The 13,616-nt window shown below is 52.0% G+C and overlaps 6 protein-coding genes across 6 annotated transcripts; 4 read left to right on the forward strand and 2 right to left on the reverse strand.

Moving 5' to 3' along the window:
- Window positions 1-740: 740 nt before the first annotated feature.
- K489DRAFT_406934 (uncharacterized protein) lies at window positions 741-1,628 on the reverse strand (the record flags this gene model as incomplete). Its single annotated transcript, XM_033607309.1, has 1 exon — window positions 741-1,628. The coding sequence occupies one exon, from the start codon at window positions 1,626-1,628 to the stop codon at window positions 741-743; it is 888 nt and encodes a 295-aa protein (XP_033463186.1).
- A 1,346-nt stretch (window positions 1,629-2,974) lies between these two features.
- On the forward strand, window positions 2,975-4,718 carry K489DRAFT_331883 (uncharacterized protein). The gene is made up of 2 exons (XM_033602149.1): window positions 2,975-3,391; window positions 3,471-4,718. The coding sequence occupies exons 1-2, from the start codon at window positions 3,170-3,172 to the stop codon at window positions 4,527-4,529; spliced, it is 1,281 nt and encodes a 426-aa protein (XP_033463187.1). The 5' UTR covers window positions 2,975-3,169; the 3' UTR covers window positions 4,530-4,718.
- Window positions 4,719-5,299: 581 nt separating this feature from the next.
- Window positions 5,300-5,630, forward strand: K489DRAFT_406936 (uncharacterized protein; the record flags this gene model as incomplete). The annotated part of the gene is made up of 2 exons (XM_033607310.1): window positions 5,300-5,311; window positions 5,373-5,630. The coding sequence occupies 2 exons, from the start codon at window positions 5,300-5,302 to the stop codon at window positions 5,628-5,630; spliced, it is 270 nt and encodes an 89-aa protein (XP_033463188.1).
- A 438-nt stretch (window positions 5,631-6,068) lies between these two features.
- Window positions 6,069-6,953, forward strand: K489DRAFT_398482 (uncharacterized protein; the record flags this gene model as incomplete). Its single annotated transcript, XM_033606935.1, has 2 exons — window positions 6,069-6,165; window positions 6,339-6,953. 2 exons carry the CDS (start codon window positions 6,069-6,071, stop codon window positions 6,902-6,904), a joined length of 663 nt encoding a protein of 220 aa, XP_033463189.1. The 3' UTR covers window positions 6,905-6,953.
- A 922-nt stretch (window positions 6,954-7,875) lies between these two features.
- K489DRAFT_312319 (uncharacterized protein) lies at window positions 7,876-10,104 on the forward strand (the record flags this gene model as incomplete). Its single annotated transcript, XM_033600850.1, has 1 exon — window positions 7,876-10,104. One exon carries the CDS (start codon window positions 7,876-7,878, stop codon window positions 10,102-10,104), a length of 2,229 nt encoding a protein of 742 aa, XP_033463190.1.
- Window positions 10,105-10,289: 185 nt separating this feature from the next.
- K489DRAFT_108473 (uncharacterized protein) lies at window positions 10,290-12,177 on the reverse strand. The gene has a single exon (XM_033598871.1). It carries the CDS (start codon window positions 12,100-12,102, stop codon window positions 10,474-10,476), a length of 1,629 nt encoding a protein of 542 aa, XP_033463191.1. The 5' UTR covers window positions 12,103-12,177; the 3' UTR covers window positions 10,290-10,473.
- Window positions 12,178-13,616: the final 1,439 nt, after the last annotated feature.

The raw sequence follows: 13,616 nt of genomic DNA on the forward strand, positions 1-13,616 counted from the left end.
CGACGACTCCTCGACGTCGTCCCGTCCGCACGCAATATGAATCTAATATACAGTACATATATGATCTACATTGAAATTGGGTAGAATCATATCTGGCGGGTCTTCGGGCGGTCGATCTGCACCGACGTTCAATTGCATTTCGAAGTTGTGGGGCACCCACCACCCAAGATACTGGTGTCCCAACCTCGAAGGTAAAGCTCGTGTAATGAAGCAGCCGGCCCTAGACCCTGCAGCCATGTGGCGCCGGTTCGCAGCATGTAATCTTAAAGATACATGCTAAACCTTGGTGGAAGGTACAGAACGTGTACAGTCCTCTGATGACTAGTGCTTGGGTGCCAGCTCTGTGTATCTCGGTCAAATGATCACATATTGACTTGTTATAGCCAGCATGTGTGGATCTGATGTGCTTCAAACCCCATCTTTGGCCCATCTCCGGGCGGAAATATTATTCCATCTGCGATTCCGCAAGTATTATATACTTAGTAGAAGAAAATAGAATAAGCCCTTCGGCAAATCTGCGGGAAGATGTTCAGTCTCATCCGCGCTTCGCATTTCAGTATGTTGTGCCCATGTCCGTTCCACAATGATAACGCGATGGTCATCAACGATCGATCTCCACAAACTCTTGTCACGTGGGCTGCCCTGCAAACAATTCGTCTGCTACTTAGACGGCGACCCTCGGTGTCACTCCTGAGCAGTGCCGCGAATAATCTGTCATGTGAATCACGTCTCGTCATTCCTCAGCGTAGTGCAGGATCGCCACGCCCGGCCCTCCACATGTGGGTTCCATCGATCAGGTCCTGGCACCCGCGAAAGAGGAAACCCCATTTGCACCAGACCGCATCCGAGATTTCCCAGTTGGACGCCTGGGTGGGTACACTGTTCCACACGACCATCCCGTTGCGCAACCACTGTCCTGCAACGTTCTCCAATGAACCAGACGCTCGCAGTGCAGCACAGAACTCGGACTGGTTGAGAGCTCCGTCGTTCACGGCCGCAAGAATGTTAGAGCGAAGCTGCATATGTGGTATCACGTCGATGATTAAATCGTGGGGCACGTGAAATTGAAGCTCGTGTGGCCAGAGTGAAGGCGGAGTTGAGAGTGGAGTGGAAGCTCGAGCCAGAACATGCATAGAGCCCCCATGGAGAGTAGCAGTGGTGATTCCAACTTGTCTCGCGTTCTCCTCAATTGCGCCGAGGAAATTGCTGTTGATCAGGACTGCAAGATCATCCCACACGTTGCTGGTGTCCAGGTCTGGCGACCTCATCGTCGAGATTACTGGTGTTGCTGCCGTGAACGTGTTTGATCCGGAATGCGACATGCGCATGCGTTCGCTTTCGAAATCTTCATGTGATGCCTGCACAGACTTTCGCTCTCCGTGAGATGAGCCGAGAACATGCCAATCGCGGATGCCGCGATTGCATACCACCTCGCCAGACTTCTGTCGAGCCCTGAATGCACGCTGGTTGATCCGATTCTGAATGCGCCTTCTTTCGCTTGACTCGCTTTTGCCCTTGCGAAGCTCGTTTGTTGCTGCTTGGAGTTCAAAACTTTTGGACGTATGTGTTGACGAACTAGATGCGTAGTTTGCATTCTCAGCCGCGTTCGAGCTTCTTCGGCCAGGCATGATGGGCTCGTCGTTGGTGTCTTTGGAAATGTGAAGACAAGATGTGTCTTGATTGCAGATATGATCGAAACATAGTTGCAAGAGATACTTTGCTGGCGCCTTTTGACTTGTTCCTGATGTTGACCCAAGCTACGTCGCGCCGGGACTGCATCGGAAAGTCAAATGCTTTGCGCCATTCGGGCCGGTCTCTACCTGGGCAAGGACGTAGACATGGAGAGTGCCACGTGTTGGCGTTCGTCCCGAAGTTACCAATAGGAGACGGTATCGAATATTTTGCTCTTCGGTAGGCACGAATCATTCGTCCAACTATGGTGCACTACCCCGGGATGTGAGACCCGAGGCTTTCCTGACGTGCTGGTCATATTCGTCACGACCACCCGGCGCCCAGATCCATCGTGTGTAAATGTAACGCCGGCTGGCACCGGTGAACTGAGATCGCTCTCTTTGGTAATGGGGACAATGAGTCGAGAGCTACGAGTCTACGGACCAGCACGCGTGAGCCTGCCATGGCTGGTAGCCGTGGGTATCTTGTTTGCCACGTCGACAGAGCGCCAGGATGAACCCTGCTGGTTTGCACGTTTCATGCCCAGAACCTACCTGATAAGTATCCCGGAGACGAGAGAAAGCGGTCGCGATCTCTCCACACGATCAATCACTCAACCAGAAGATGGGTGGCTGTCCGCATCGAGGTGAGCTGTCGTTCGTATCTTGTGTCGCGCCGATTTCATTGTCAAGCTCCGGCTCGGGTTTGAAAAGTCTGATCGGCATGTTACGGATGTCTGCTTGGTCGCGAGCGACGCAGTACGTCTTGTGTCATGATGGAGTACCTCACCTTTACACAAAAGGATCATCTCACTTCCGGGTCGATGATATGTGTACCAACCAGGCGAAATCTATGTTGGGAATGCGAGAGTGGAGCAGCACGTCTCATGTGATCGTGGCATTAATCAGCCCTTTTGAAAACTTCTTGCTCTATAGCGTTGTCGTGCGAAATCAGTGTATTGATCATGTCAAGGAGAAGATCACCGCGAAGACAAACCGCGCTCCTCTTACGCACGCCTAACTGGGACGGAGATATGCAAAGAGACGTGATCGGACTTCAACGCGACGTAACAAGATTGCACCAGGCTCACCACATGACGTCAGTTTCAACTCCATCCCGCTGGGCACGAAGCTGAGGGCATAGCCAACAAACAATTCAAGGTTGTTTTCACGCTACGAACAAGATGCATTGTAATGCTGCAGGTGATTTCCAAGGCCATTTACCTTGCAAATGTACCCAGCAAAGGCCTCTTGTGAATGGCTCCAAGGTTATCCGGCACCATACCCAGGTATCTAGGCAATTACTTCATTCAAACCTATCTCTTCTGCTTCTCTCCGGTTTGCATCTTCTTGACACGCACGAACACGCACACAGACACTCGCGCATACTTCACAGTACACAACCCATCTTCCCGAACCTCACCTGATTCATCACACCACCATATTGTGCGTGCGATTCCTCTCGTCCCGAACAGATTATCCTCATTTCCGGTTTGCGCATGATGGCATCGTCGCTGCAACAATTTGTGCATGACAAGTTGATCTACGCAACGGCTTACCTGCAAGGGCGGTTTTACGCGCTTCCGCGCGGCCCATCCGATGTTTATGGGCTGTTCGTCTCGAAGCTTACCAGCCTAATCGCCCTACCTCTACCACTCCTGAGCTTCCTGGTCGTCCCTTTCTACGGCGGATCTTCGACTACCGTTAGCTTGCTCGTTTTCGTAAGCCCGATCCGCATCAGAGGCGCCAGGGAGACTTTGATGGTGAGATATCGTACACATTCTAATGCTATGTCCGTAGTACTTGACGTGGTCTGCACTTGTAATCAGTCATGATCCACTGACAATAGAAATTTATGGGACCATCGCGATAAGAGGATTGTGCTACCTGCTACCTGCGCTCGCTTTTCTCGCCTTCGATCTTGGCCTTCCGGATATCAGCAAGAATGTCAAGGCTCGCGGCAAGAGGCAACTCCCCGGGAATCTCAGCCGACAAAGATTGATCAGACTGGCCACAGTAGCTGTTGGTAATGTGATTTTGGCTATTCTGGTTCAGGCTGCCCTCGAGGTCGTTGTGACTCGCATCCTCCATCTGCGAAGCTTGATCAAGGTTACCACAATCTTGCCTTTGCCTTTGACCATTGTTGTGGACATCCTGAAGGGTCTCGCATGCCGCAGTGCTTTGAGCTATTTTGTCCATCGCTACCTTCTTCACACCTTCGACTCACCACTGAAAAGTTGGCATAAACAATGGCAGCATTCCGTTACGGCTCCCTTTAGTCTGCTGAGCTCCTATGACCATCCCATCAACTACCTACTGCATTCCTGGCTACCGACCTTCTTGCCTGCCTACCTGTTCCGATGGCATGTTCTAACGTGGCACGCTTTCTTGATCATAACCAGCCTGGAAGAGCTCTTCGTCTTCTCTGGCTACGCGGTACTGCCGTCGAGCATCATTCTTACTGGCATGGCCCGTCGTAGCGAAGCACATTTTGACTCTGTTCAGAATCGTGGCCAGGTGGGCAATTATGGACATCTTGGCCTGCTGGATTTCTGTCTTGGAACAGCTTGCAAGCATGAGGACGACATCATCGACGATGTCAAGAGCGAAGCGGACAAGCATCGGCTGCAAGACCGCATCGATGCTGCAGTCCAAGCCGCGCTCAGCAAACAGCACGAAATGACGAATTCGTCAAATTCGCAAGGAAAACTTTCATTCCGAAAATCGAAAGCGAGTGGCTCACATGAGGACGCGAATGTCCGTGCTGATGACACAGACGACCATGACAACAATATCCAGGCAGAAGGTACGGATTCAGGTCCGCGACGAAGTGGTCGAAGGAAATTGTTCAAATCGTGATGCAGTGTACTTCGACGCGCTATGCTTGATTTTCAATGAGGAACAGACATAATCAGATCACGATTCTGCTTTTTTGTTGGCCGCTTGGATATTTACCAATTCCTCTGTCTGATCTATGTTTTTTCAATGAAAGCAACAGGGGAGTTAGTGTGCGCCAAAGAAATTGTAGAATGCTGTTAAAATTTCGAGCTCACAAGAGTGCTGCCAGAGATCAATGTAGGCGTTCGAGCATACTGTACATGGCGTCATAGACAGAAATGACACTCCAGCCTGCCCCATGAAGGCGACAAAGGACAGTCTCAATGGCAACGGCAAACCGCTTAGAAACCTTGGAGCCACTGCTGGGCATCACTTCCAGTCCGACATCAGCATCACTTTGTACAGCATTCCTGGACGTGCTGCATGGAAAACATGCAGGTACTATGTATGTCACTTTTCCCCTTCGAAGTCGGATAGGTCAACCCCAGAAACTCAATCTGGGCTTGTCGAGACTAGTGCCTGATCGGGCGAAATGAGAGATCATTGACGACATCGTAGCGGGCGCATCTCACAAATGTGCACGAGGAGATGCGATGATGCAGGTCAACTCGATTGACGTGTAGACCGAGGTCACCATCGGTGTGGTCATGTAGCAAGGTACAGAGTAGTGCGCGCGACTACTTGAACAACGCTGCTGCTGTTCTATACTCATGGTCTTGTCAAGTGAAACTCCATTTCCTATACTCCAACCCAAAACACTTTCCACGAACAATCTGCTCAGCTTCAGCACTATGGCCGGTCAAGTAGGACTGCTCACCGCTCTGAAGGACCCCAATTCATTTCCGCTGCTGACGATATGAGTAGTCTCTCAAGGACAAGGCTCAGGCCAACCCCACCCAACTCGGCGACCACGTCTCGCTCAAGGCAGAGACCTCCAACAGCCACCCTACACCTGACGACACTGGTGCCAAGAAAGTGCACAAGTCACTTAAGCAAGTCGCTCAAGAGACCAACCCTTCACAGCTTGGAGACCCGATCAGCCTGAAGGCCGAAACCTCAGACACCGAGCCGACGCCTGATGACCGCGGCGCTCGTGGCTCAAGCAAGAAGTCGAAGTTGTAAATTATGACACTGCTGGAGCAAGGAGTTGTTAATATTCGGAATGGATCGTAGGACGCTTGACAGGCAAACGTGTTTGAGAACGTTGAAAGCTCACATCAGGAGCTCAGTGACACAACATGTTGATAATGAAAGACAATGAAATGATCTGAGGATTTACGCAGAAGCGGACGAAGTGATTTGGTGCTTGTGTGCCTGGGTGGTTAAATGTCTTTCGAGAAGAATCAAATAATCAACACTTCAAAGCTTGAAGCTTAATAATTTGTTGTGACCCATGTATTGTTCAATCAGTAGCCGCCTATCACATGCTCTTGGGCCAATGTTCGAATGTTAATATCATGAATGGAAGCAAGACCACCTTACTCAATATTCATTTCACTCAAATGATCTCAAAATCCTTTCAATCACTCTGTCGCGTGTTGTATCTGTCGTGCTTAGAAAATGAGTACGCAGCTTGAAGAAAATCAAGAAGATACTTTTGATACCTGCGAATCAGAGCCTGACACCGATCGTGAATTCGACAACTCGAAATCGACAGGTATGGCTCCTCCCTTTCCTCGAATGCCCAAGGAACCCATGGGAAAGAAGCGCCCGATGGCATCCGTTATTGATTCGTTGCTGCTTTCGAACCACCTGGGCATTCATATGTCACTGACTAGCTGTTAAGCTCGTCGTATCTATCGACGCTCCGCTGGCCGTGCCGGCCGTCAGCCGACATCATCAAGTGCTGGCTTTCATCTACGCCCATAATCGGAAAAGAAAAGCTTCCATTTGGCATGTTTAGCCGCCTCGATCCATGGCATATTCCAATGGGAGTGAAGTCTCCAGAATCATCACAAATGTCGAGATCACCACGCGCCGTGGCGGTAGGCGCGAACGAGCTGGCGCAGAGAGCATCACAAATACCCAGACCATCTCCGAAGCAGCGATCACCTCCAATGCAGAGCACGGAGACGGGCAACGATGCGCGGAATATGGGGGAATCAGGAAATCCAAGCCTTGACCCTAGCGATAATAATACGATTCGCAGTTCGAAAAGGCTACAAGATGTGAAGAAGCTTCCGCTCACACCTGAGATCCAAACGACAGATAAGGCATCCGCAATCCGTACCGAATGGGAGGCTGCAAAAAAGCGGAATGTCGCCAATGTCAGCAAGTGCGAACTCCGCAACACTCGAGGTTTCGCCTCCAAAGCATGGGTGCTGCTCCCATTCGATGATCCAAATTTGAATGATGAAGAATATGTCAATCGTGATGAATATGAGCCATGTTCATAATGCGTCCGCGACCACTCCGGAGCTCTCCAATTTGCAGACGTCATGGCGGATTGAAAGGACCAATAAGGTGAGCTGGAATGAGATTTCGCACGATTCATGCGTTCCCTATTTTGATTTCATCACGATCCTTTCACAAATTGGCTTTGGGACTGTACCCCGGCACGTTTGGCTGGCTGGCTTGCCTAACTCGAGCAAGCGCCGCTGCGTGGCACGGGAAATGTCTAAAGTTAGTCAGTCCTTCGGCGTGCGTCATGAAATTTGCGAAAGGAAGCAAGCGAGTGGCGGCGGTCATCTCCATCATCATCACGGCCGGGGTCTTGGGGTTGGTTGCGCCGGGAGACCAGACGGAAGAGGGACTCTGTTGTTGTTGATCAAACATCATCCTGTCCAGGGGTATCCCTGTATCATAACCACAAGCAGATTGCTCCACAGCGAGACCCGCAGTATCATCGGGAACAAATGTTCATTACTTAAGCCATCTCCATCCATGGAACGGAGCGTGTACGTCACGATATTACTGACAAGCTTATGTTCATGATGAGCATGTGGGCCATGACTGCTAGAGAAACTGCGTCGCGCGATTCACCGACATATGCCCAGCGTCTGGTCCGCGTCAGATACTCCAGCAGGTACTGGCTGCGTGCCGATCGTCTGCCAATAATGATCACTTGCACATTGTGACAATGTAGTCCTATGATCACCGCCAAGGCTCTCTTTTCGTGTCTAAACAGGATTTCCCAGCCTGTTTGTGCTGCGCATCGTCGGCGTCGTCCTCCTTCTTCTTCTTCTCAGTACTTAGTGTCGCATCGTACCCGCATTGTTCGCACATTTGCTAAAATTGTATCATTGCCGTGTCGCTCGTTTCCCGCGGAGAAACCACCGTCGCTTCGGCTTCACGCTTATTACCGCCTGTCGCGAAACGTCATTCTCTCGCGCGTGTCAAAGTGGTCGCCAGACCATCACAAGACGTCATGTCAGCCCCAAACACCACACAACCTGTTGCGCAGCCTACGACCGCCGAATTCAATGGCATCGGCAATGGTCCACAAATCCAGCGAACCACGCCGATCCTCGATGTCATCTGCGGCCCACTCTTGAACTTCAAGCGCATGAGCAACGAGCAGTCGCAAGACCCACAATGGCATGGCAGTGTGCTCATCGTTCTGCCGCCTGGCAGTAACCCGGAGCCATTGACATTGACATGCTTGGGACCATGCGGCGAAGCTGCCTCAACGACGCACAACAATGGCTATTCTGTTCCGTCGCAGGGCAGCTCATTCCCAGCGGTGAAGTTATACGAAGATCCAAAGAAAGGCTTTTGGCGCTACAACATCGATCTCCCATTTCAAGAGTATGAGTCGGGTTGGGAATACAGCATCCCTCATCTGGAGACGGACACCAATAAAGCTCTGCGCTTCGTAGTCCCCTCGAAGCACGAGAGCATGCGAATCATGTTCCATTCATGCAACGGGTTTAGTGTTGGTACGGACGAGGAGTCATGGCAAGGCCCTGCGCTTTGGAATGATGTCTTGCGCGTTCATAAAGAAGCGCCATTCCATGTCATGATTGGTGGAGGAGATCAGATCTATAACGACAACGTTCGTGTCGACGGACCCTTGCGGCCGTGGACTGATATTGGCAATCCCAAAAAGCGCCGCGCGTTCCCGTTCGGAAACGAGATGCGCGCTGAATGTGACGAGTTCTACTTTCAGAACTATGTCAAGTGGTATGGCTGTCAACCATTCGCGTCAGCTAACGGTCAAATCGCTCAGCTCAATATTTGGGACGATCACGACATCATCGACGGGTTCGGCTCCTACACTGATCACTTTATGAAGTGCGCGGTATTTCGCGGTATTGGTGGCGTAGCACACAAGTACTACCTCCTTTTCCAACATCACATTGCGCCACCGCCATCAACCTTCACTACCGATGCGCCACAAACTACACGCGTGACCGGGGAGACGACCGCTGTCGACGAGACCCAGGTGAAGGACACTTGGGTGCTGAGTCGCGAAGACGAAGATCCCAGCTTCATCATTGGCCAGAAGCCAGGTCCTTACGTCGAGGAACGAAGCCGTAGCCTGTACTGTCAACTCGGAAAGCGGATCGCCTTTCTCGGAATTGATGCTCGTACCGAGCGAACAAGACATCAAGTCAATTACCCTGAGACGTATGACTTGATCTTCAAACGCACGAGCGAAGAGCTCGCGAGATCTAACGGCACAATCAAACACTTGCTGTTGTTGCTGGGTGTTCCTATCGCATACCCTCGGTTGCAATGGCTCGAGAACATCTTCCAGAGCCCGCTCATTGGACCCGTCAAGTTCTTGAACAAACGTTTTGGGTTCGCTGGTAGCTTGTTCAACAAATTCGACGGAAAGGTCGACTTGCTTGACGATTTGGACGATCACTACACCGCTCGCCAACACAAGCACGAGCGCAGGGAGCTCATCCAGCGTCTGCAAAATCTCGCCAAACAGTACAATGTTCGTGTCACCATCCTGGGAGGTGATGTCCACTTGGCAGCCGTCGGCCGATTCTACAGCAAGCCCAACCTGCACATTCCCGCCGAGCACGATTGGCGCTACATGGCCAACATCATCAGCTCTGCCATCACCAACAAGCCACCGCCGGCCGCAGTCGCAAACCTTCTCGCGCGACGAAACAAAATCCACCACCTTGACCACGAGACCGACGAGACCCTTCTTGAGCTCTTCGACAAGAACCCCGGCGAGGCACTCGAAGGCGTCAAGCCCAAGACTGCCGCCAGCAATAATGTCACCATGCCCAGCCGCAACTATGCCATCATCGCCGAGTCACACACTCATAGTGGAACCAACACTGCTGTCAATGGCGTGACCGCTAATGGCATCAACGGCGTAAGCACGAACGGAGTCAACGGCACCACCAACGGAGCCAACGGCACCACCAACGGCACCGACCCAGAATCCTTCGAGGCGCCCAAGAACCCCCGCGAGCCGCTCCACGCAGGCGAGGAGCACGCCGGCACCACCCACTCAGCCGCACAGGGCCTGAAGCGGACCGGCCTGGCCGGCGTGGACGGCTTGGACGTCACGATCCGCGTGGAAATCCACAACAACCCGAGCAGCAAGGACGGCGAGACCGAGGGCTACGGAATCAGCATTCCTGCGCTCGACGCTCGAGGTGCTGTGGTCAATGGACATGAGAAGCGATAGGTTCGCTCTCGTCCGCCTGTCGTGCCAGGGTTGCTGTGTTGGGCGGAGTGATCGAGAGTGCTATTACCGGGCGGATCATGGAGGTCCCCTCATCGGGCGAGGTTGTGTCTTCGTTCGGGGTCGTCGAGGAAGTCAAGGTTTTGTTGGGGATGAAGGATTAATATTGTGTGAGTGTGTATGTGGAGGAGTTGATTATACCCTACAGCAAGTGTCGAAAGTGTGCGCTATTTGAGGAATTCGTTGGTAGCGCTGTCTATTGAAAATCGAAATCTTAGATCTTTTCTCTGCTATTCATCTATCCTCCTCAATCTCAGTGATGAATTGTGCTCCACCGACCCGACTCTGCTCGGCATCAAACCAAGTCAGAGATCAGAAGCCCTGTTTCCGCTTCTTCTTGACAGGTTGCCGTACAGCGAAGCGTCCCGATACGGGCTGACTCGCTGGGAATGCGGACGCTATGCTTTGACTGCTGGGAGGGGCTGCCACAGCTGCAGGTCGCTGACTCTCCGCGGTTCTCACCACAGGTGGTTGACTTGCGCTTAAGACTTCGGGGATCCGACTGCTCGCGAGCCGCAAAGCTTGACTGGCCTCGGCTTCTCGACGCTGGCGCCGGAGGTGCCGTTGCGCACGCTTCTGCATCCGCAGTCGGTCTCGTTCGGAAAGCTCTTCGTCGGCTTCTTCGTCTCGTCTCGCGATTTGGCGGGCTGTGGACAGCCAATCGTAGGTGGAGAGATCGCTTCCTACTTCCCAGTGCGCGAGGACGTTGTTCAGCGCTCGTGGTAGCGCGGCTGGTGCAGGCTTGGTGAAGTTGGCATATCGTCTGAGGCGGTCGACTTCGGGTGCGGCGAAAATGGTCGCACGGCTAGATGCGGTCGTCACAGATGGCGTCGTGGTGGGAGAAGGAGTCGGCAGTGCAGCAGAGTCCGGTAGCTGTGAAGAGTAGAGCTGGGAACTGAATGGCTCTATCGTTGGCGGGACACCTCTCACTGGGAGCTCGAATGAATAACTCTGCGGCGGGTCTTCGCTTTCAGCAGATTTGAGAATTGGCGGTTTTGATGGGCGTATAACCAGAGAGGAAAGTGTTAATTCAGCAGCCATGTTTCGTGCCAGCTGGTCCCTGGCAACTCGAGTCCTAGCTGATATATCGGCTGCCAGCGGCGTGATCCATGTGGCGACAATCTCGTCGTAGATGGCCCCTAAGCCCGTGCCTTGGGACAGTCTATCAGTCGAACGGCCCAGAGACGGCACATTTTCTAGAACCAGACGAGGTTCTGCTGCCTCGAACTCATCACTTCCGTTGGCAGCTCCGGTGTCCAGGAACGACTGTGTCAATTGCTCTAGGGCGCGCGCGGCATCTTCTGTGTCACCAGTGGTAACTTCATGCTGTATGATATCCATGATCGTCCGTGATGTCTGCGTTTCATCCTGGGACAGTTGAGTCACTTTAGCTCTGGCCTTTGGTAACGCACGCGAAAGGACTTCTGAATCAGCAATTTCCAGACGCATGACAAGTTTGCTCAGATCTTTGAGTTTTTGACTCCTCTTCGGTCTTCTACCCACTCCGCGATATCTTATAGGCCTAGGCTCTTGCCGTAGGGGGGCCTCCCGATCACTGACGTCCGAGTCGTCGACGACAAACCCACGCTCGCCGCTTCCACTAGAACTAGACTGTTTCAGAAGTTTCCACGACGGTGACACGATACTGGGTACATCTCTTGCATTCCGATATTGCGAGACCAGAAGTGCTTCGGAAATGGTCATGTCGTCATACAACGTTGCAAATGAATAGAATCTCGCTGGAGTACGAGGATTGCCTTCAGAATCATCTGTGGAGTCGTCAGGAGTTTCTTGCGCTGATCCGAATCTTACAGATCTAATGGCAAGTGAAGAAATGTGTTGGACGTTTTTTCGTTTCGGACACATTGCTGCAATCGGAACTCTCTGCGGGTCTTCTAGCACGGCCAGGTCGTCTCCATCGAAGAGTACACGGAAGCTCATAGGCACGCTTGTCGAGGATGATGTCAGAACGACCAATGTTTCTATGTCAAGGTCAATTAAAAAACCCTTCAATCACAGACCGACAAAGAACTTACGATCTTCCTCCTCGCACAAAGTCATCGTTGTGCTCAGATCCTCGAAATTGCGAAAATGACGCAGCTTGGCTTTCAGCTTGGCAGGTCTTTTCTCCCTCGTGGACATGGCGACTTGAAACAGAACGAGGTGTGTGGAAGTCAGGGCGCAAAACCAAGCTGGTCGACGTTGGAAAATTCTGACATCGAAAAGCCAAGGAGAAGATGCAAGCATGTCGAGAGAAATGTCCTGAACTAGCTCTCCTGTCCCGTCTCCAATGCGGAATAGAAGGGCTTTGCCGCGTGTGCATACGAGCAAATTCTCGAAGCTCGCGACCCATCCGACTCGAGCCCAACCGTCTCGTAGAGAAGCAACTTCTTCTGGAGATTCGTTGGAGCGCGGATCCTTGCACAACACGGAACTGACCTTGCCATTCGTTCCCACCACACTCCAGTGACCCTCGGCGTTCATTAGACCGATCTGTTCTTCGTCCCATGGATTGACCACGGCATCGGCAAAGGACTGCCATTGGACTTGTTCTGTATCGATGATATTTGTCATGGACAAGCGCAGTAGTGATCCTTGACCGGGCACGAATTCGGGTCGCAGAATACAAATTTTGGTCGGGTAGCGGACGACAAGCTTTCGTTGACCTCGGGCCTTTCCTGGTGAAAATAGCAGTTGACAAATCGGGGCACCATCGAATCTCCATGTTGCTTCCTTTCCTTGTAAGGCGGGTACGTCAAGATATGGCTCTTCTGCAGATGTCATTTCGTAGCGACGCACTCTCATACAAATCGTGCGAACTTCGGAGCCATTGCTGCCGCCGGCGACGGCCACGATAGGCGCTGATCGCTTCGAGATCGATGAGTATACAGAGGAGAACGCGATCAAATCACCTCTCGTCAAAGGTGAGAAGCTAGCAGCCTCCTGGACGGATTCCGACAGCCGTAGACAAGACGGCAGTATGTCTGTAGGAAGATGGACACCTGGGAGTGATTTGCGCAGAGCTGATATTTGTTTGGCATAGCGCGCACTGCGGACTTCATGATCCTCGACCTCAGTGCCCGTGATGTTTGAATTCTCAGAGGACGCATTCGATTGTTGAGCTATACAGAGAAGTCTCAACGGAACCTGTGCAGGTCTTGCACGCGCGAAATGCCATTTTTTGTCATCATGATCATATTTGGCGAGTCCAAAATGACCGTAAGGAAGTTCCGGCTCTAGGCGGTCAGCCATTCGGCTGCTTGTACAGTCCTAAACAAGGCGTTTTTGATTTGGACTGATACATTCTTCACATGGAAATCTCCCTCGAGCGACAAATCTACATCAGCCCGCCGTGTGGAAAAGTGTGTGAACTGTCTTGGAAAAATGTAGAGTCTGGATGCCGTCACAAGACGAAAGACGAGACGGCTTAGGTTATGTAAGCAGGGATTGGACAT

This window comes from Dissoconium aciculare (genome assembly GCF_010015565.1).
Source record: "Dissoconium aciculare CBS 342.82 unplaced genomic scaffold K489scaffold_2, whole genome shotgun sequence".
NCBI classification, from domain to species: domain Eukaryota; kingdom Fungi; phylum Ascomycota; class Dothideomycetes; order Mycosphaerellales; family Dissoconiaceae; genus Dissoconium; species Dissoconium aciculare.